The 23711-nt window shown below is 38.3% G+C and overlaps 1 protein-coding gene across 3 annotated transcripts in view; it reads right to left on the bottom strand.

Annotated features, from left to right (window-relative positions):
• The window catches only part of Parg (poly(ADP-ribose) glycohydrolase), a 120548-nt gene that overhangs the window by 15780 nt on the left and 81057 nt on the right, over positions 1 to 23711 (bottom strand). For all 3 annotated transcript variants that reach the window (XM_048339291.1, XM_048339293.1, XM_048339292.1), the window contains 5 exons: positions 22242 to 22317; positions 17520 to 17667; positions 10043 to 10121; positions 8859 to 8967; positions 988 to 1093 (listed from right to left, as the gene is read on the bottom strand). In XM_048339291.1, the coding sequence (XP_048195248.1) occupies positions 988 to 1093; positions 8859 to 8967; positions 10043 to 10121; positions 17520 to 17667; positions 22242 to 22317 (518 nt within the window). The remainder of the gene's footprint in view (positions 1 to 987; positions 1094 to 8858; positions 8968 to 10042; positions 10122 to 17519; positions 17668 to 22241; positions 22318 to 23711) is intronic.

Here is a 23711-nt window from a genome sequence, read left to right as displayed (position 1 = left end):
GAAATGAAATGATAACCATCCCAAATGATATTATACTGTTTTCTACAACTGGTATTTTGAAAAGCAAAGCAAATGTTATGATGTGATAAAGGGCCAAAAGCTTTGTTGATTAGCTTTTGTGACTTTTTCCCACCACAAAACAATAAATATAAACACTGTTGGGTTTTTTTTGTTTGTTTGTTTTTAATGGGCAGCCAAATATCTCTTTCCCGGTTCCATTTGGACAGCTCTTTCAAGCCACCTGACCCCCTACCATGGTGCTATCAGAGTACTCATCACTGTGTGCTGTGTTTGTCTAAGCCTCTCTCCAACCAGAGACTATCTCTTATTTAGTTTTACATCCTCAGTGCTAACCAGTGCCCAAGACAGCAGATGACCATCTGTTTGGTGAGTGAATAAGTCAGTGAAATTACTGTGCTCATAAAAAACACTCCAGGTTGGGCACTGGTGGCTCATGCCTTGTAATCCTAGCTACTCAGGAGGCTGAGATCTGAAGATCATGGTTTGAAGCCAGCCAAAGCAGGAAAATCTACGAAATTCTTATCTCCAATTAACCACCAAAAAAAGCAAAAGTTGAACTGTGGCTCAAGTGTCAGAGTGCTAGACTTGAAAATAGCTCAGGAATAGCATGCAGGCCTTGAGTTCAAGCCCCAGGACTAGCAGAAAAAAGCAAATAAACAATAACAAAACACAAACAGCTGTAGTGAAGGAAAGTGTTGGTGTGGGCACTTTGGTTTGAAACCCCTCGGTCATTTTGCACTCTTCTTTCTCCCTGAATTTTCTATATTCAGGAGAATAAAGTAACTAGTTGATCAAAAGGTAAACAGAACCCTACACAAAAAACAATAAACACTGTTTAAACATAAAAAAGAATAAAAGAGGATTTATCAAATTTTCCTCTTTCGTTGACTCTTGTAGTCTTTTATAATAGGACATTAGAAATCTGAAGGACTAAACATTTTCCCTTCTGAACAACAATTCACTCACCTTTCAGTCTTGCATCACCCCCAAATGCACCACAGCCCCAGTTTCCCGTGGCCACAGCAGAAAGATGCTCTGAAGATACCCCAGGACGGACAAATCCACAGTAAGCCTGTAGGATAAAAGAAATATCACAGCACCTGAGCAACCAGATATAAGCCATAAACATGGCTATGAACGTGGATTTACTGAGTCCTGATTTGTTATCTTTTGGATAAAGATAAAGATTACAAAGAATGGTAATAATTAATCAGGGTAGTTCTGTTTAGTTTCATGAGGAATCTCCAAACTGCTTTCCAGAGTTGTTGAACTAGTTTACATTCCCACCAGCAGTGGGAATGTTCCTTTCCATCACATTGTGCCAGCATCTTTTGCTTGTATTCTTGATGACCATTCTGAAGCAAGATAGAATTTCAGTGTTTATTTGGCCATTTTTACTTCTCCTGAGAAGTCTCTTTTCCACTCATTTGGTTGTTTCTTGGAGGGTTTAGTTTCTTGAGCCCTTTGTATATGTGGGATATTAGGCCACTGTTCCTACACTGGGGCTTGAAATGAGGGCCTGGGCACTATCCCTTAGCTTTCACTCAAGGGTAGTGCAATCATCAGATCTTAGTCTCCTGAGTAGCTAGGATAACAGGTGTGAGCTGCCAGCTGTGCATCCAGCCAAGGTTCTTAGTTTTTTGAAACCATCAGGCTTTATTAAAAATCTTAGTAGCAAAGTAAATCTCTCCATGTTCTTTCAGATACCCAACAAAGGCTAAATTGAAAGAATGATCTATGAGAAATGTTCCTGGAAAAAAAACAACAGGGCTACAGGTGCTTCTGTGAAAACACACATGGAAATATAGTAAATCACTCTCTGAAGCTTACACAAGGTGTGAAAGTTTATTTCATACACTGGATGGATTAACAAGGCTATTCCTTCCAACCCCTCATAGGCTGTAAATTCTGACAGATATTAATTATAAGTTGGTGCCAGACTATTTTTCAGGGCTGTGGTGCCGAGATTACACAAGAACTCACAAATTACCTGCATAATCAGATGCACGGAGCTTCTGAAAATCTCTTTCGGGTCAATAGTATCGAAAGCTCTCCTGCCACTAGGCAGATTCGCAAAAGATAAAGAATCTGACAGTACAGGAACAAGGATGGAAAGAGCAAAGACTCTCTCACAGTAAATGGAACACTGCCACTGTGTGCCACCAGGTTTTCTGAGGTGCCTATAGAAAAAGGAGGGGCCTTCTACCTTATGTCTTTGCCTTCTATTAGAGCAAAGTGTTTTTAGGCTTTTTCACTGTATCTTTAAGTAAATTAGGCCAAGTTTATTTCAGCAAGCCCAAAACAGCTTAGTTTAGTGAAGCTAAGACTTAACAATAGAGAACTGAAAACATTAAATTGTGAGAAGCAAAGTCTAACAGAAGGTATTAATTAATTTTTCTGAAAAGTAATCTTAAAAATTGGCCATTATCTTGGGCACCAGTGACTTATTCCTGTAATTCAGGAGGCTGAGATCTGAGGATCACAATTCAAAGCCAGTTCTAACAGGAAAGTCTGTGAGACAATTATCTCCAATTAACCACCAAAAAGCCAGAAGTGGAGCTGTGGTGGAAGTAGTAAAGCACAAAGTTCAGGAGCAGTACCCAGGCTCTGAGTTCAAGGCCCAGAACTGACACAACACTCCACTCCCAACCCCTACAACCAAAACCAGTACTTCTTAGGCTGATTCTACAAATTGAAAGAATATACTGGAAAATATTAGTAATATATGTTTATATCATAGTACCAGTAATATATTCATATATTAGCAACATATATAAATACAAATATTACAAAGAAAAATAATATAAGGAAAATAATATGTTAATAATATAAAGACTATTAAGGGAAAATTCACTAGAAATGATACATTTTGAATTAATATTCCTGAAAAGCATATTGACATACTATGAGATTATAAATGATCAGAGTTTGAACTTCTTAGAAATCTTAGCACAAAGTTTTCATTGTTTTTGTTTTTTTTAAAATCGAGCTTTGGTGTTAGTAATCCCATTACAAATATGGTATTAGTTCATAACAAAAATCAAGACAGGAATCAATTTTAAAAAGTTAATGATGTAATCTACTTCATTCAATTTCCATCCCATAAGGCTCCATGCAATATATTCACTACGTAACCTAATCTAAAGGAGCCTACCATGGCCAATTATAACTTTTCACAGGTGATTTCTTTTTTTTTTCCCTTGCTTGCAGTTATTTGCCAGTTTAGAAACTGGAGTCATAAATCTTCCTGATGCCAAAGATAATTCACCTCTAGAATGTCACCCAGCTGATCTCTCACAAGATTAAACATAGCTTGAAAGTATCAATTAGATAGAGTGGGAATGATTCCTTCCTTTTAAAAACCAACTCCACTTGCAGGCCACAATGTGGATCTAACAGGAGAGTGAAGCCTGTATGGGGCTGGCATCTTCCAGAGGTTGGGGATGTCCTTGCAATAGTTACCTGGCTAATAATGCCTGGATGTAGCAACAGACCTTTGGAGCTTAGCCACACATACTTCTGCTGGCAAAGAGTGGTCTTAGGCTTTGTTGCTTCATTTAAAAAAATTGTGACACTATTCCTCTTTCCTCTGGAATGGAATGGTCCCCCTTCCCCCCAAAAAAGATCAAGTCATCTCTAAAGGGACTTAACATGAGCTTCTGTTTTGGTTTTTTTTCTTCTTTGGTCAGTTGTAGGGCTTGAACCTAGGTCCTGAGTGCTGTCCCTGTCTTCTGTTCAAGGCTAGCACTCTACCATTTTTAGCCACTGTGCCACTTTCAGTTTTCTGGTGGTTAACTGAAGACAAGAGTCGCATGGATTTTTCCAGCCTGGGCTGGATTTGAAATGTGATCCTCAGATTTCAGCCTCCTGAGTAGCTAGGATTACAGGCATGAGCCACCTACAGTACCCAGCTAGCTTCTGTTTAAACCTAAGTTTATATAAGGAAATGTAAATCACTGCGCTCCTCAAGTTGCCAGCTGATGTGAATGAAATTTCTACAGATTATAATAAAATTCATAAGTCTATTTTAATAGATAAACGTTACTAACAAGGGATGAGGCTGCTTTAACTTTAAAGTCTGTAGCTATTTGGATTAGTTTTAAAAATTGTCAATGATAATAAAATCATTCACTACTTCTTTTTTTGCCAGTCCTGGGCCTTGGACTCAGAGCCTGAGCACTGTCCCTGGCTTCTTTTTGCTCAAGGCTGTAGCACTCTGCCACTTGAGCCACAGCGCCCCTTCTGGCCATTTTCTATATATGTGGTGCTGAGGAATCGAACCCAGGGCTTCATGTATACGAGGCAAGCACTCTTGCCACTAGGCCATATTCCCAGCCCACTCATTCACTACTTTTTTTTTTTATCAGCAAAAGTATTCTTTCTTTTTTTTTTTGCCAGTCCTAGGGCTTGAACTCAGAGCCTGAGCACTGTCCCTGGCTTCTTTTTATTTTTTATTTATTTATTGTTTTGCTCTAGGCTAGCCCTCTGCCAACTTGAGCCACATTGCCACTTCTGGCCTTTTCTAGATATGTGGTGCTGAGGAATCGAACCTAGGGCTTCATGTATATGAGGCAAGCACTCTTGCCACTAGGCCATATTCCCAGCAGCAAAAGTATTAGATAGATAATTATTTGTTATAAGAACAAAAAATTGGTGTCACACACAGAAGTAAGCAAAAAAAGACCTTATGTTTATGCCAGGTGTAGTGACACATGCCTGTAATCTTCACACTCAGAAGTTAGAGGTAGAAGAAACTTGAGCTGGAGGCCAGGTGATGATACACAGGGAGATTCTGTTTAAACAAACAAAAAGCCCCACAAGTGGTAGAGTGCTAGCCTTGAACACAAAGAGGCTCAGGGACAGCTCTCAGGCTCTGAGTTCAAGCCCCAGGTCTGGGGCACACATACCAGTCCAAAAGATTACATATTTATCAGTTACCCTCCATGTGTCAAGCCCTAAAAGTTGCTTTCTCAAATTGCTTCATGGGAATTCAGTAAATAGGTTGCAGCTAACCTTTGAGTTTTTGAAAAAGCATAGTAAGCAGAAAAGACTGAGAGGAGTCAATGGGTCATCACGTTTACCATCAAAAGAGAAAAGGATGTTCAAGGCATGTGCTTTGAGGAAATATGTTAATTCAAAGTGGGGAATATTCTTAAAACTAAAACTGGTTAAAAGGAAAAAAAAACAGCTAAAAGGTCATGGCTTAAGAGGTAGAACACTTGCCTAGCAAGTGCATAGCACTGAGTTCAAATGCACAGAACTAAAAAATAAAAATAAAAAAATAGGCTAAACCTAAATTTTCAAAAGGGCTGTGGGCGTAGTTCAGTGGTAGATTCTGGACCAGTGAGAGCAAGGTCTTCTCCGTAGCGCTGACAAAAATAAAAGGAACCTGGCTCAGCTACTGCCTAGCTTTAGGACTGAGAAGCAAACCACCCAACTTCCTGAGCCTCAGCCATGGTCTCTAAACTGGAGGTAAGAACAATGTTTCTATCATCCCAGGTGGTGATGATCAAATCAGATAATGCATGCCCCTACATCATCTAGCTGAGTGACTGAACCAAGAGGGTCACTTGGGCCTGCCACAGTGAGACCCTCTCTTTTTTTTTTTTTTTTTTTTGCCAGTCCTGGGGCTTGGACTCAGGGCCTGAGCACTGTCCCTGGCTTCTTTTTGCTCAAGGCTTGCACTCTGCCACTTGAGCCACAGCGCCACTTCTGGCCGTTTTCTGTATATGTGGTGCTGGGGAATCAAACCCAGGACCTCATGTATATGAGGCAGGCACTCTTGCCACTAGGCCATATCCCCAGCCCGAGACCCTCTCATATATATATATATATATAAAAATCCATCCTCTCTCTCTGCAGAGAATATATCTGTGTATCTAAAGTGCTAAAAGGCGAGCCTAAGGGTTGGGGATATGGCCTAGTGGCAAGAGTGCTTGCCTCGTATACATGAGGCCCTGGGTTCGATTCCCCAGCACCACATATACAGAAAACGGCCAGAAGTGGTGCTGTGGCTCAAGTGGCAGAGTGCTAGCCTTGAGCAAAAAGAAGCCAGGGACAGTGCTCAGGCCCTGAGTCCAAGCCCCAGGACTGGCCAAAAAAAAAGAATAAAATAAATAAATAAATAAATAAATAAATAAAAGGCGAGCCTAGAACCCAGTAATTAATCATTCTATTACTTTTACTTTTCTTGCCAGTCCTGGAGCTTGAACTCAGGGCCTTGGCACTGTCCCTGAGCTTCTTTTGCTCAAGGTTAATGCTCTATCACTTGAGCCACAGTGCCATTTCTGGCTTTTTTCTGTTGATGTCATACTGAAGAATTTCTTTGAAGCAAGACTTTAGAACAGTGAAAGTAGATTTGCATCTTCCTTTTTCACTCCCTCCCTCTTTCCTTTTTTTCCTTTTTCTTTTCTGTGCCAGTCTGGGTCTTGAACTCAGGGCCTGGACACTGTCCCTGAGCTTTTGTGCTCAAGGCTGATGCCTGACCACTTGAGCCACAGCTCCATTTCCAGCTTTTTGGTGATTAATTGGCTTTGAATGATGATCCCAGACCTCAGCTTCCTAAGTAGCTAGGATAACAGGTGTGATACACTGGTGACCAGATAATTTTTTATTTTTTAAGTGTTACTGTTTAGTGTATAAAATACAGAGCCTTGGCTGGGCACCATTGGCTCAAGCTTATAATCCTAGCTACTCAGGAGGCTGAGATCTGAGAATTGAGGGTCAAAGTTAGGCTGGGCAGGAAAGTCAGTGAGACTATTTTTTTTGCCACCTGGGGCTTGCACTCAAGGCTTGAGCACTATCCCTAGCTTCCTTTTGCTCAAAGCTAGCATTCTAACACTTGAGCCACAGTGCCACTTCTGGCTTTTTCTGTTTATGTGGTGTGGAGGAATCGAACCCAGGGCTTCATGCATGCTAGGCAAACACTGTACTGCTAAGAGTAGCTTATCATCAATTAACCACCAGAAAACTGGAAGTGGTGCTGTGGCTTAAGTGGTAGAGTGCTAGCCTTGAGATGAAGGCAGCTCAGAAGCCTGGACAGAACCCAGGCCCAGAGTTCAAGCCACATGACTGACAGGAGGGAGGGAGGGAGGGAGGGAGGGAGGGAGGGAGGGAGGGAGGGAGGGAGGGAGGGAGGGAGAGAAATTGCCTTGGGGATGCCACATCTCTGGCCCTAAGCATTTCAAGTGTACCCAACTACATACTAATAAAATATACTCTTCAATACAAATAAATCTGACTTTTACTCTTGTCATCAGGTAAGACAAATTTTTAGAACCTGTGACATCCTAAAGAACACTCTTTCTGAGAAACTACATTTAAGAAAAGGGTATCTGAAGTATCTTGAAGTTCAACTTCAAGAAACAGCATTGTTCTCCAAAATCAACCTCCCTCCCTCCCTCCCTCCCTCCCTCCCTCCCTCCCTCCCTCCCTCCCTCCCTCCCTCCCTCCCTCCCTCCCTCCCTCCCTCCCTCCCTCCCTCCCTCCCTCCCTCCCTCCCTCCCTCCCTCCCTCCCTCCCTCCCTCCCTCCCTCCCTCCCTCCCTCCCTCCCTCCCTCCCTCCCTCCCTCCCTTCCTGTACCAGTACTGTGGCGTGAACTTGGGGCTTGAGCATTATCCCTGAGCTGTTTTTGTTCAAAGCTAGCACTCCACCACTTAAGCTAGAGCTCCAAGTCCAGCTTTTTTTTTGGGGGGGGGGGGGGTGGGGGGGGATGAAGGGTAGGTTATTGGAGATAAGAGGACTTTCCTGTACTGGCTAGCTTCATACCACAATCTTCAGATCTCAGCTGCCTGAGTAGCTAGGGTTACATCTCTAAACTTTTTATGATATTCATTCCAGAACTCTACAAACATTAAAAACCATCTAATAAATTACAGATAAAACATGTTCATCCTAAATGAGATACTCAAATGGATCAGAACGTAATATATATAATTATTTCTAATTATCTACTAAATTGTAAGGTTAATAAATGCCTTTGGGGATTATTTGCTTATATATTATGTGTTTACATATATGTGTATGTATGTATATATGTGTGTGTGCATGTACACACACACACACATGCATACCCAGTTACTACCAGAGGTCTCTGTGTAGGATATGCACATGTAGCCAGGCAAAACCACACAATGTGCTACCATACTAGACAGTATCATAATCAAATCCAACATGGAGTAAATCAAACAACGGTTCTCTGGAGTAAGCTAGTCTTCTTGGGTGGCAGAGTGAAATCTTAGCGGTTTTGGTAAGGGCTTACATCTGTAGAACAGAATCAGTGTTCTATTGTGTGAAGGGGGTTATTTATTACAGTTAACAGAAGCAAAGTTCAGAACAAATAGAAGAGGTATGGCTTATTTATATATTTCTGTAATACACTAAGAAGCACTTAGAACCACAGTACATAATTTCCATCATAAATACCTAAAAATCATCAAATTCATAAAAAATAAATGGAACAATAATTCACTTTTTTGGTTTTTCTTGTTAAATTCTGATGGCATACCTTGTAGAGAAAATGCCACTGACCCTTGGGGGGAAAATGATTAGGTCGAATTCATTTCTATATGGCTACACAACGACAATGCTTCAAACAGCTAAAAGTACTTGATGAGATAAATGCATGTGTGAAGCTAACATCAAGCAAAATCAAACAATTATGAAATGGAAAGTACATCTTGTTCAAGCTGACAGAGCCACTAAATCAGGAGAGCAAGCAGCAGGCAGACGAACTGACACTGCAAGAGTTACCAGGAAGCATCAATTTCACCATTAATAAAATGGCAGTAAATAGATGACAGCTACCAGATGAACTCAGCAATAAGGTTATACTAGCCTTGTTAAGCTCACGTCTCATTTTCTCAGGCACAAACTGGTCGAGGTAGCGTCGGAAGTGAAGTGCATCAATGGCAACGATCTCAGTGCAACGTCGCTGCCAGTCATCCCTGGGATGGGGCAGAAAGGGAGAAAGATAAGCAACAAGCAAAGTCCCTTGGCAAAGCCCTCAGAGAGGCCAGCTTGTGGACACTTAGGCAGTTTTAAAGTATTAAAAACAAATGAACTGTGATCACAGATCGTAGCCAAGTAGGAAGGCAGAAAACCATTTTAACTTTAGATTCAAAGGCATTAAGTAGTAAAGTGAAGAGACAACACCAGATGACATATTGTAAACAGTGCTTCATTTATAGCAGGACTCAGAAGCTAAAGGATTTGGGAATAGACAAGAATATCCAAGCCTGTGTTTTCCCCTCCTCTGCTTTGAGATCTGCTCTACATCAACAGGCTGTAGCATCACTACATATTGCCCAGAGGCTGTGAAAAAAATGTTTACTGATTCAGTTCAAATTCTACCTACTGTGCTCAATTACTAACTGAGAGAAACTATTTTTAAAAAACCAAAGACATCAAACCAGACAATAACATGTTGCTTGGAAAGTAGGAAGGGCTGAGGTGATAATTATCAAAACATGTATAATTCCCAATACAGAATCTCTAACCTCTACCAAACTATACCATTTGGTGAGAAAGTAAGGATGTGGAAATGTAAATTTTATTTCAAGAAAAAACAAGGGACAAAACCTGCAGCATTCACAAAGATTCTGTTGTCACTGCTGCGGGGCAGTTAGCAAACTGTTTCAACACAGGTTCCCATCTATCTGATATCTCAAAGAAATTAAGGACAGCTAAATAAGCTGATCAAAGGCTTTAAATTCTAGTTAGAACAGCCTCTAATTAAGTCGGGCACATGGAAGATAACCTTCACTGCTCCCAATAGGCTACTCATAGGTAAAGAGCCGCATAACTTTGCGTTGCTTATTTTTACCTTAGACTGATTATACGTTCTATGTTTTTCATAATATATATGGGGATAATACTATTTTGACTGCCAATTACCCTGTAATACTACATTTTAAAAAGAAGATTCAACTGCTGGAAAAGAGGTAAAGGGATACAGAGTGCACTAAGGCTAAGTCCACACATTTTCATTTTCAGCAACACATGAATGCCAGGAATATACACCTTTCACTGTCATCTTCATGACTCCGAGCCCACCGGTAGGTTTCAGCGTACCCAGTGTATTCACTGTACTGTTCAGTGCCTGAAACAAACAACCAGTTACTATTCATGTGACGACTAAGGTGGACACATTCAACCTCAACAGGCAGAGACTCTGCTGTTACCAGTTCCTCTCAGCAATGAAATAGGTTATCTGCCTTCCACCAATGCCAAACAGAGAGGAGACTATTTTTGAAAGAAAAACAAAGTAACTAAAGCTCGAGTGACAGAATACATGCCTAGAAGCCCAGAGCCCTGGTTCAATCCCAGCCACATACACATGTGCTTCTAGGATTATCTTTAGGATTAAGGAGACTCTGAGTCAAAATTTAACATTGGAACGATATTGAGTCTTATAACCCCCAAGGCATGGTATGTTTCTCTACTCATTTAGGTCTTTTTCTCAATGAGTTTTCTACTATAAATTTACTCATAGAGTTTTATAAGTTTTGCCCTTATATTTGATGGATTTTTGAGAAGTCTTCTGTTCTCTACTAGTAAATAGATACACCTTTGATTTTACGAAATGGGACTTAGGAGTATTCTCTCCACCACCACTACCCCTGCTTTCTCTGCTACATCTCAACCTTCCTTTCAAGTGATTCCTTTATTTGGTATATAAACAATTATCACCTCTGCAAATGGAGATAGTTCACTCTTTTGTTTGTTTAGTTTTCTGGTTCTGGGGACTGAACCCAGACCATACTAATAAGCACACACTCTAAACTGAACTACATCCTGGACCTACTTACTTGATAACTGATTATGACTTTAATCACACAAAATACCTTTACAGTCACACTTAGAGTAGCACTTGACAGCATACAACATGGGCAGCAGCCTAAGGTGACCTCTAAATGTAGACGCCATCCAAGTGACTACCAACAGGACCTTCACAAAGCATGTTCCATACCATAATACACTTAAACACACAGCTGAATTTCATATATGTTATGCAGAAGTAAAGTAACAAGACAGAAAAATATATGATATAAATCTGCATGAAATTCTGGTGGGGAAAAAAATCTGTTCATAGGTCTGGTATAGAGATTGACCAGAAAAGGGCTCAAGGATATTTTCCTGAGGTGCTGGAGAGACACTTTCTCTGTCTTGACAGGTGCTGCCACAGTATATGTTTAACATTATACATTCCAGAATATGTAATTTTTCTTTTTTGCCAGTCCTGTGACTAGAACTCAGGGCTTGAGCACTGTCCAGGGCACTCTACCACTTGAGCCACAGTGCCACTTCTGGCTTTTTCTATGTATGTGGTGCAAAGGAATCAAACCCAGGGCTTTATGTATGCGAGGCAAGCAGTCTACCACGAGGCCATATTCCTAGCCCTCCAGCATGTGGAAATTTTACTTAAGAAAGGAAGGAGAAAAGGAAGAAAGGAAGGAGAAAAGGAAGAAAGGAAAGAAAAGAATTTAAAAAAAGTATTGAACTCTAAGATTGCTTTTGTTGCAGTGGCATTTAAAAAAAATCAGTTCTAAACCCCATTTGTCTGTTCAAGGCCTAAGCTAATGAGAAAACAAATAGAAAGATGGAAAAGAGAAAGATGAAAAAGAGAGTTCCAAGTCTAGTAAGGAGAAGACTGTCATGTGTTGAGGTGCTAGTGAGAATGGGAGGTATCCACATAGAGTCAGAGAGACCCATATGTGGGTAGAACATTATGTCCTAGTGCAAATCTCAGTTTCAAAAACCTAAAGAGAAAGTGCAGGGAATATAGAAGGTAAGTCTGGAACGTATTTTTATGCTGAGAAAGGAATTATACTTAGAAATAATGCTGTCAAAGGAGCAGACAATACCACTCAAAAGAGCTCCTGTTCCAATCTGGGACAGATTAGCATAAACAGATCATAGGAACAGATTATAGCTCACAGAATAAAGTATTTGTATGTCTATACAACTATTAGTAAGTAAACAAGGAAGAAGGAAAAGTCCTTCCTTACAACAGAACACTTAAATGTTAGAAGAACAGTGAGAGTTAAGGGTTTGAAGACAGGATGTTGTCATTCAAAGTATATAAAATGTACAAAAATTAACTAAAAAACCATTAGTCTGATAATAGGCTTCTAATGGAACCTACCTTAACTGACTCTTCATATACTCCATCACCAAATAGAACAGGCTAGATGGCTAGTGGAATTCCTAGCAAAAATAAATAGCTGCATCTAATCAGGAAGAAACACTGGACAAACCCTGAAGGAGGGACAATGTGCAGAGTAATTGACTTATATAATTTAGAATGTCACAGTGGAAAAACACATGGAAAGGTGCAGAATGCACCCATTAAAGGACAGTAAGTGGATTGGTTGGAGATTGAGGGAAATAAAATAGTAAAGGACACAGTGGAATAACTAACAAAATTAAAATATAGCCTAGGGATCAGCCAACAATAATGTATTAATGTTAAATATCTGATTTTGACAATGCTGCTGTGATGATGTAAGAGAATGTTATAATCCTTAGGAAATACAGCTTAATATTAAGGAGTAAGAGAGTACTATGTCTTCAATATACTCCTTTTGTTTGGTGCTAGTCTTGGGGCTCGAACTCAGGGCCTGAGAACTGTCCCTGGCTTCTTTTTGCTCAAAGCTAGCACTCTGCTACTTGAGCCACAGGGCCACTTCTGGCCGTTTTCTATGTATGTGGTGCTGAGGAATCGAACCCAGGGCTTCATGTATACGAGGCAAGCACTCTTGCCTCTAGGCAATATCCCCAGCCCACAAACATGTTTCCAAAATATATGTTCTTTCACATCGCAACAACAAAAAATGTAATTAAATACATGGGTTAAATACAGTTTTATTGACATAGAAAAACTTACTTAACTGCACAGTATAATCTTTTTTTTTACTGTGTATCAATTATATACCAATAAAACTGCTTTATATAATCTGACTCCCTCACTTAACAATTTAAAAGCTGTTGAGTAAATACTTGCCTAATAAAAATGAGCCAAACAGAGCACTGTATTAAGTAAGATTAAAATACTATTTAGGAATATGTAATCAGAATACTCTAAATAATTGGTCCATATAAAGAAAATCACACGTCGAAAGCCAACACAGCAAGGTAGAAGGAGCACTATTAGAGATGAGATATAAGACTTCTATGTCATTACTAGCCTGGTAACTTTGGATAATCAAACTCAGAAGGTTAGGTCAAGATTATCCAAATTCAGCTTTATCTTATATTTGTACCCACAAAATTGCTTAGAAAACCAAGTTAAAATTTTTTCAAAGCCATAAAGCAGCCTACATTGATGATGCTGGACCTAACTTTGTAAAGCAGAAGAGAAAACAAAGATATTTGACTTACACAGGGATTAAGAGCAGCCTAGACTACAGACCTGAAAGGAACCAAGAAAGCCAGGAACATTGGTTCTTTTCTTGTTTCTGCTCACTAGACAAAATAGAAGCAAAGGCAAATGAAGAACTCTGCCTATTTTGAACTCATAATTATAAAAACAAACATTTGTTTCATCTTATAAAAATTGAATAAAATGTAAAATATAGAAATTAGCATGTGTCTATTTCAAGTAAGGATGAAGGTCCTAGTCTTCTTTGAGGAAAATAAGGTTAGATATATTTCCTTAGAGCACAGGAAACAAAAAATTTTTTGTTCTAAAACTTGATACTGGATTTTTTAAATAGGTATCATTTACAATTACATCAGCTGTTTTGAAAAATGTATGCTTCTCTTGTGTTTCACATTTAAATCAATAAAATACAATGAAAACATAAAGGTAAATGGTGATAAGAAGAATGGTCTTTGAGATAGCTTTCCTTAGAAGAGGCCTATAAGATGTCACCAGTCAAGATAGACCTTCACTTAAGAAAAAAGGGGAAGGAACTCATCTTAACATAGACATAATAAGAAACATTTCTATTTTCTCTTACTACAAATACAAATTTTTAATGAATAGGGAAAAAGCTATTTGGAGATTTAAAAATTCTACTTATCAAGGACTATGTCCTAGGAAAGATGGTTTATATGAAAGCCTGTATTACTAGCCTCATCCATAGGGTAGTGATTATGTATTAGGTAGAACACTCTTGTCTTCAATCCTGATTAATAAAAATTTAGAAAAGACAAGTCTTTAATTTCCAAGCATTTTTGGAAAATTTTGGCTGAACTTGATCTGGTGTCATAGCAATGGGACTGTTAAGGATGGGCATCCACAGCACTGTAACTCAGTAACAAGATGGTATCAGGATAATAAGCAATAGTGTCCCCATGCAGTCAGCTCTGCCAGCTCTGCTGATGTCCAGAATCTAAGACATAAGGACAGGGCAATGTTTGGGATAATCTGATCCACTGCAGATTGTATGTTAAGAATTCTGGTCCTCTGTTAATTGAGTTTTCATGTCTAGGCATCTGCTTTATGTGCTCCCCTAACAGAAGATGTGAACTCCCATCAGTATTGAAGCTATTTGCTGGTGGAGGAACAAATGACTGAGAAAAAAAATGGAGTTCTAATTCTTTCCCTCCACCCTCACTTACCAAAAGGTTTTAATTCTTGGCAGCCACAGGGAGAACCACAGTAAACAAAGGGATGATCCTTTCTGAATAAGAGTATTTTCCTGTTTGCACGACCTGTTTCATATTCATTTAAAAGTCTGATAGCAACCAGATGTCCCACAATGATGATAAATTTAATTTATTTCCAATTTCTCAAACTCTTCTATAGATTCAAGCAGCACAGTCACAGCCATTAGCTCACTGAGCTTGGATGCATCATTGAAGGAACAGAATTGATCAGGCAGATAGATTGCAGGGCAAGGTTAAGAGTCTCCTAAGAAGAGAGATGGCAAGAATCCAGGCATCAAATACATGATGAAATGGCCATTTCCATTAAGGGAACATCACATCACAGATATTAATTAGGAGGCACTACAATAAAGTTAAGTGGATGAGGGAAGAATGCTGAGTAAAAAGTCACCTTTAATGTCCTTAGCTTGAGGTAACTGCAGATTTGAAGGCGTGTCAAAGATATGCAATTTTCCATTCATTTCACAATAGCTACAGGTAAGTTAAAGACCAAAAGTAAGTCTAGAATGATTCTTCCTTAGGGTGGGACAAACTCACCAAAACAGTGGAATCACAGGGTAAGAATTAACACCAAGTTGTTTAAATGATGGAAAGTAACTTGTTGAAAGCCTTTTAATTAAGGAATGCTTCACAAAGGTAGTGTCATATCAGGAAAAATGGTGGCAAGTAAAGACCTCTGAAAACTCTCCTTTAATGAGGACATTATGAGAATCAACTGAGGAAATTAGCCTTGGCTAATTAAGCCTTGGCATAAAACAATCTAGAAGTGTTTATTTCAGGAAATTTGGCTGAATCTTGGTAAAAACAGCAAGCTAGTGGCATTCTAACTTTCCCTATTTCCCATCAGTCTCCAAAGCTCTGTAGCAGCCTCAAAGAAACAACTGTTCTAAAGTATATAATCACAGGGAGAATCAGCAGCCACCAGAGGAGGCAAAAGAATACTGAAGCTCCTTCAGAAGCCCATTCTCAGGGAAATGTCATTATCAGACCTAACATGTTTCTCTGGAAGACCTCAGACCTCATGCAAGGCTATGTTTAGTTGACTTGTGCAAAACTTAATCCCCAAAGGTTAGATGAAAACAAGCACAGGAAAGTGCTTAACAATGAGACTACCTGAGGAGGTAGTTATCATTTGGGGCAAATAATAAGCTAGCTATAAGCTTCAAAGGGAAAATTGAAGAACAATGTTCCCAAGGAGCTTAGAAAAGTTTTAACATATTTCTGGTAATCTAAAGACCATAAGCACACCCAGGGCTTTGCCCAGGACAGAGTAGAGGACCACAGCAATCTCACTCACTGACCTTGAGGTTCTACGGCAGCAGGAAGTGAAGGCTAATGCAGAGTTATCAATGACCTGGTGGAGTGTTGAAGAGAGACACAGTACAGAGCACTTTGACAAAAGCTGGAAGTTCCACATAGTTATAGAAATCTGTAATTACTATCGTAACTGAGGAGAAACACTGGCGACAACAAAGAAGAAAGAGTACACTTTACAGAATTCCACTAGCAAAGTTATTAAACAAAAAAGAACTGAGATGAGAGAAAAATCTGACTTCCAGGGTTACAGTAATATATAATTTAAAATGTACAACATTTTGGCAACAATCAACAGTAACCAAAAAATGACACATGCTCTGAGGACAAGGCTCATGTGATTAGCAATCCTTGCAAAACCTCAGTTCTACCAAAAAAGGAACAAAAAAGGTAAATAAGAGTGAAATGTAAAAAAAAAAAAAATGAGATAATATGGCTCATAACTAGGGAAAAAAAAGCAGTCAACAGAAATTGACATAAAACTAGAAACAGACCTTAAGTCAAGTATTTAAAATCTGTTGAAAGAAGTTAAGAAAACTGTACCAAATTAACTAAAGGAAAGTATGAGACTGAAGGAAATTATAGGGAATAACAAAAACTTTGGAATTGAAAAATGTAACAACTGAAACAAAAAATTTACTAGATATTACGGCAGGCAAAACAAGTTGTTAACCTTAAAATAGACTGAGATTATCCAGTCTGAGGAACAGAAAGAATAAAGAATAAAGTGGGCTGGGAATGTGGATTAGTGGTAGAGTGCTTACCTAGCACACATGAAGTCCTGGGTTCGATTCCTCAGTACTACATACATAGAAAAAAGGCCAGAAGTGGTGCTATGGCTCAAGTGATAGCTTGAGCAAAAGAAGCTCAGGGAGCATGTCCAGGAGCTGAGTACAAGCCCAAGTGCTGGTTAAAAAAAAAAAATGAAGTGAACAGAACCTGAGTTCACTATCAAATGTTCCAACATGTGGAACTCAAGAGAGGAGAGAAAGGGGCAGAAATAATGGCCAAAAATATACCAAAATTGATGACAAACATTAATTTAAACAATCAAGAAGTGGATGGGGCTGGGGATATGGCCTAGTGGCAAGAGTGCTTGCATTGTATACATGAGGCCCTGGGTTCGATTCCCCAGCACCACATATACAGAAAACGGCCAGAAGTGGCGCTGTGGCTCAAGTGGCAGAGTGCTAGCCTTGAGCAAAAAGAAGCCAGGGACAGTGCTCAGGCCCTGAGTTCAAGGCCCAGGACTGGCCAAAAAAATAAAGAAGTGGAGTGACCTCCAAATTAGGATAACCCAAAGGGACCCACAACTAGACAAATCTTAAGAGCATAAAACTTCAAACTGGAGGGTAACTGAATAGTTTTTGCCCTTGCTATTCAGTGCCAAGAAAGTGTGTGGAGTGAAATGTGTTATTCTAGAAGTACTACTTTAAAAAAGTAAGACTAAATTTTAAAAAGCAAGTATAAATGAAGGAAAATTCTAGGATTAATGCTCCGAGGAGAGAAAAGCTCTACTGAGTAGCCTCCATTCCTCCTGACAGTCATTCATATATAGGGTCAAACTAACCTGTGATAATAAGGCATTCATTGTGATCCAGCACCTCAGTGAAGAGCCGAGAAACAATCAACTCAGGGTTGATTAAAAAGCGTATTTCTTCTTGAACAAGTCCTGCACTGGTCACACCACCTCCAACAAAACGATTTGCAAAATCCACCTATTGGGGAAAATGTAGCATGTTAACTGGTCTGATAAAGAAGCTCAAATTCTATGGGTTCAAATCTTTCTTTTTTCCATGAAAACTGGTCTCCAAATCAGTAATCATCCCAACAAAGATTGGTTACAGTGCTTGTACTCTTTCCATTTCATAGCAGTTAGCACTTCTGTATTGTTTTGAATACCCAAAATGTACGAGGAACCTGGAAAATGGAGCTTATAGACAAAATCTTATAGGAACTGTTAATTTTAAACCTTATTTATGGTCCTATAAGGTGTGACTTCATCTGAAAAGATTTCAAGGTCATTTCTCCTTGCTTTTAAACCTTATTTATGGTCCTATAAGGTATGGCTTCATCTGAAAAGATTTCAAGGTAATTTCTCCACATTTATTCAAGTTTCCTTTATGTATTTCATACATGAATTTAAAATAATCAAATTGCTCTGATAATGTGGCACTCAAACACTTGTCCTAAATAACTGAAAAACTTGGCTGTTTCGGTGTAAGTTATTTCTTGTGGAATAAAGAGATGGAATTTTTGTCCCAAATTCAACCTCAATTTTCTTTTCTAACATATACCCAGTAAAGGATAAGAAAAGAAAATCTAGTGTAAGAAGCATAAGAATAAAAGTTAACATTTTAAATGTAGTCTGCAACTCTATGTACATGTACATTTTTTCCTTTTGTGGTGCTGAGAAACAAATCTAGGCTTCCATGCATGCTAGGCAAGTGCTCTGCCATGAGTTACATTATAAAGGGTTAGAAGAATACTCTGAAGACAGTTCAATTCCTCTTGATACAAAGGAGTAACACAAGCCTCAAAAGAATGTAAATTTAACCTGCTAATATTTCAGTTTATGGGAAAAATGTTGTCCATCTTTGCCTTCCATTATTCTGAGGAGTTAGATTCAAAACTTGTATATACAGCTATACCCAAAAGACACTTTACTAGGTAGACTTATATGCCTCTAACTATTATAAAATGTAAGATCTAAACTTTGTCATATTCTCTAAAGAAATGTAATGTATACTAAATAATCTAAAGCTTATTTTACGAAAGAATAGAACAAGGGCATGAGTATTTTGCTATGTAAAAAGTATCTAAAGAGAGAAATTATAGATAGTAAAGACTTTTTTGGTACCATGACAAAAATTAGAAAATATTGAAACACACCATTGATAGATTCTTGAAATGAATTTATACAGAGTTACATTGGTGAGTTTTATTCCTGAATACCAAAAAATCAATGCAACAAGTCTATTGCTTAGAATGAGGTCTCTAGGCACTGGGCCATTCATGCCTTAAACTGTTCAATTTAACAAATATTCACCAAACATTATGCTGGGAACTGTGGAACATAAAAATGAGTAAGAAATCCATGGTTCCTGGCCTCTGAAGATTTAAAATCTAGATGAGAGTCAGGCACATAAAATAATGAGATGATGATTAATGAAATTATGAGTTGCGCTCAATATTTCCCAAACAATAGAATTAACTAAAACCTGACTATGGGAGGATGTGACATTCTACGTAGAGTTAGCCAACATATGGGCTGAGGGAAGAGAGATGAAATACAAGGGAAATATAAACAGATTTATCACGCTGCCTGAAATGTCAAGTCCATCAAAAGGAAGGTTACAGTGAGAAGATGGTCTGAGGTCTAGAGAATTTTTATTCAAGTGTGTTTCTGAGAGAGATTCTTTTAAGAACGAGGCTGTGTTTTATTATGATAATTTAGTAAAGAAAGATTAAAAGCAACAGTAAAGTAAAATTAAAAGCAAAGAGATTATCTAGATGACTACTGACTAGTTTAATACTTGCAGGGCAGTGGCAAAGTGAAGGGAAGAGACCTAGTAATTTCTGAAATGAAATGGACAGCATATGAGAACTGAGAGATCAGCTGCATGCCTGCAAGTATAGTGCTGTGAATAGAGATGAGAAATCAAGCAGGTTTGAGATCAGACAAACAGATTTTTTACTGGAATAAAGCATATAAGTGAAATAAAAAGGTAAGTTCTATCCAACTCATGTACTACCTGATAATGATGGTGAAATACATGCCATATGCCTGCCATTGTTCACTCTTGGGATTACAAGCTAACAACACTGATTACTTGAGAGGTTTGCACTGAAATAAATATGCTGTAAAAGCAGGGCTCTTTAATAAAACCAAAGTTTCTAGTACTTATGTTACTATTTTTTATAAACGCTTGCTATAACAGGCAAGAAACCTGTACCCATAAGTGAAAATTAACGTAAGTGTACTTGTAGATTTTTAGCCAGTTGTTTTCCTGGTCTCTTACTTTTAAGCTACTTGTTCAGATTACTCAGCTTCTGAATTGTAACCTGATGAAGAGAGAAATAACATTCCTTAGAGAGGCTTTTGTAGTTGCCAACAGTGTAATTGACTATGCTTTGCTATACAAGAAAGAATCTTTGGAGAGCTGCAATACAATATTTCCCAATCTCCTGGGGAGGCCTGGTGTGGGCTGGGAGAACAATTAATAGTGCTAGAACGCTTTATGGTATTCTTTTAATTTGCCACGGCCTCACATGTCATCTGTAGCCTCACATGTCATCTGTAATACATGGCAGGGAAGAGGCAAGAACCTCAACCTTGACTGGCAGTAAATAACTCCTTGCTGAGTTGTACTGTAATGAAGGGTCAGTATTCCTGTAGTGCTAATAGCAGTAACTTTGGGTATTTTAAGTGTATTTTATCCAAGACTTTATGAAAGAAAAAAAATGCATAAAATGGAATGTGTAATAAAATGGAATGTGGAGGAAAGTGATGGTCACTTAAAATATTTTTAGAACATTTAAACAGTATTTATTTTAAGAAGAGAAAGTGTATGATTAAATAAAATTAAAATATGTGCTTTTTTTTTCAAAATCAAGTATAAACTATTAATTTAGTTATCCTAAGTATTTTTGCTCATAAGCTCAAATAATCACCAGGAAAAGGTGGTCTTAATCAAAACATGGTCTGTAGATGGTAAAAATAAATATACTTTTTACTTTTAAAAAATGGTCTGTTTATGTAAAGATTTTTTTTTTTTTTTTTTTTTTTTTGCCAGTCCTGGGGCTTGGACTCAGGGCCTGAGCACTGTCCCTGGCTTCTTTTTGCTCAAGGCTAGCACTCTGCCACTTGAGCCACAGCACCACTTCTGGCCATTTTCTGTATATGTGGTGCTGGGGAATTGAACCCAGGGCCTCATGTATACAAGGGAAGCACTCTTGCCACTAGGCCATATCCCCAGCCCCTTATGTAAAGATTTTAATTACAAATATGTCTACAAAAAGGCCATCCCAGAATGAATCTGATTCATGAGTTACTTGGACCATACATATTGGACAATTACATACTATTTTTTTTTTTTTTGTCAGTCTTGGGGCTTGGACTCAGGGCCTGAGCATTGTCCCTGAGCTTCTTTTGCTCAAGGCTAGCACTACCACTTGAGCCACAGAAGCACTTCCAGCTTATTCTGTTTATGTGGTGCTGAGGAATCAAACCCAGGGTTTCATGCATGCTAGGCAAGCATTCTACCACTAAGCCTCATTCCCAGCCTTATACACTAGTTACTGACAACTGCTTTATCTTCCGACACAATGAAAGCACCAAACAAGAATCTAAGCAGGAAAATCATCTAATTCTAGTATAAATAAGATCATATATAAGCTTAAAAAAAACTTGGGATAAAAATATAAATACTGACTTCTTAATCTCAGTAAATTTGAAGAAATCATTATAATTCAAAAGAAAAATAGTTGTTTTGGCTATTATAATATTTTAAAGCTCAACTTTTAAAATATGTATTACTTGTTTTTGTTTTTGAGACACAGTTCAGCTATGTGTCCTAGATTGTCCTTTAACTTGCCCTTCAATTTGTTAGTCTCCTATGCTGTGGAGGTGCATGCTGGGAATACAGGCATTCACTTTCACACTCAGCTTACAGATAACTTCTTATAAATATATTTTTTTGAAATAATGATAGTCACTAATATCAAGGATAAGGAACAGACAAGATTATTGGCTCTTTAACAGAGAAAAGACATGAGCAAGCATAGCTAACTCATTGTGCAGAGTTAAGAACAGCAGAGGCCTTTCTTACCAAATCCTTTTAGATGCCTGCCTCCCAGGTCTAAACAGGGCTCTTGGTGGCAGAAAAACATCTCAAACTTGTCATCATTTGAGGTCTGGCAAGTCTTTATAAAGAGAGTAACATTGCCTGGTGACGGCTTGTCAAGACCATACTCTGGGAACTTCCTCTACTGTCAATCTATAATCAATGTCTGAACCAGGAGGACTGATGGTGTCCAGATCTTGAGCCTTTCTGTCAAAAGCTGTTTAAGGAGGCACATATAAGAAGCAGAGAACACACACTGGCAAAATAACAATATTACCAAGTGTCAAAGAGATCTGTTTGGTGTTATTTTGCTATCATACTGCTTTTGCATAATATCAGTTTTAAGAGACAAATAGGTCTTCAAATTCCCTTTGCTATCAGGCTTGATGACACCATGCGCGAACGCCCACACCCACAAATACACATACACACACAGATTCAATTACCTGTAGCATGCCTTGGCCATGTCCTTCAATGGTACCTTCATAAGTAACATGTAATCGTGTCAGGGGTTTTTCGCATCTACAATGTAAAAAGATTTTCCCTTAATTATTTATGTTCTTTAATAAGTAAATCACACGAGGCAAATCTGAAAATATAGGTAACTTATAAAACAACAACAACACTGGAACTGCCTCAACTAGATGCATTTTGTTACTATTTCTTGACACTGACCCTTTCAGACTTTTTCTTATTCAAATCTGTGAATATCTACACTTAAACCATAATGAGACATACACTGGCCCAAGCTTGCTTTTCCTTTATATAATATCAAAGTTTTTCTTTTCTTTTTTTCTTTCATCAGTCCTGGGGCTTGAACTTAGGGTCTGGGCAGTCACTGAGTCTCTTCGTGCTCAAGACTAGCACTCTACCACTTGAGCCACAGTGCTACGTCTGGCTTTTTCTGAATATTTTATTGGAGATAAGAGTCTCACAGACTTTCTTGCCCAGGCTGACTTTGAACCAAGATCCTCAAGTCTCAGCCTCCTGAGTTAGGACTATAGTTGTGAGCTGTTGGTGCCTGGCCAGTTTTTCTTCTTTAAGATAGCTGAAAAATGCAAGGCATAAAAAAAACATTAAGAACTATGGAGTTTTTCTTTATTAGCTTACATTAGATATACAGAGGAGGATTTCACTTCTCCATCTCTACACATATTAACAATATATTCCAATTAACCTTATGCTTTTTACCACTCTCCCTTCTCCTCTTCCCAAAACAGTTTCAATAGATTTCCTTGAAGAATTATGATATTTAATTATTATATTAATACTGGCAATCTAATGTAGGAAATTTGGCATACATCATATGATGCTTAAATGCTCTACTTTTCACCAGCTTGGTACTATTTATGTTTGGGGAGAGTATCTTGACAAAATATATGTTACAAAACTTTTTTTAAAATTTTTATTGTCAAACTGATGTACAGAGAGGTTACAGTTTCATACATTAGGCATTGGATACATTTCTTGTACTGTTTATTACCTCCTGATGTATTATGTTCTTGTATTGACTTGGTTGACTGATGAACTAATTAGGTAACTCATGCAAAGGCACAACTATTTTCTTTTAATAAACTATGATTACTGATGTCCTCGATTGCCTTGTACTATATTAAAAACTGATTTCATTGTACTGGGGCATTTAATGACTTTTTTCCCACACTAGATTTTTACCCCAGTAGCTGACTAAATAAAAGAATATAAATCATAGTAAAATGTTTGCAGAGATGAACTCTAGCTTCTTAGCTAATGTACGTGTGTAATAATATAATTATATATGAATATACCCACATATATGTATATATTTTTTCCAGCAGAGCTGATAACCTTAAGCAAAGTAATTCTGTTCTATTGCAAAAACTTTATTTGTATGGCTAGCACTCTTCCAACTTGACCCACAGCACCACTTCTGGCCT

This window comes from Perognathus longimembris, chromosome 2, assembly GCF_023159225.1.
Source record: "Perognathus longimembris pacificus isolate PPM17 chromosome 2, ASM2315922v1, whole genome shotgun sequence".
Classification (NCBI taxonomy): domain Eukaryota; kingdom Metazoa; phylum Chordata; class Mammalia; order Rodentia; family Heteromyidae; genus Perognathus; species Perognathus longimembris.
Note: the sequence above shows the minus strand (reverse complement) of the source record. Positions and strands in the feature narration are given on the sequence as shown.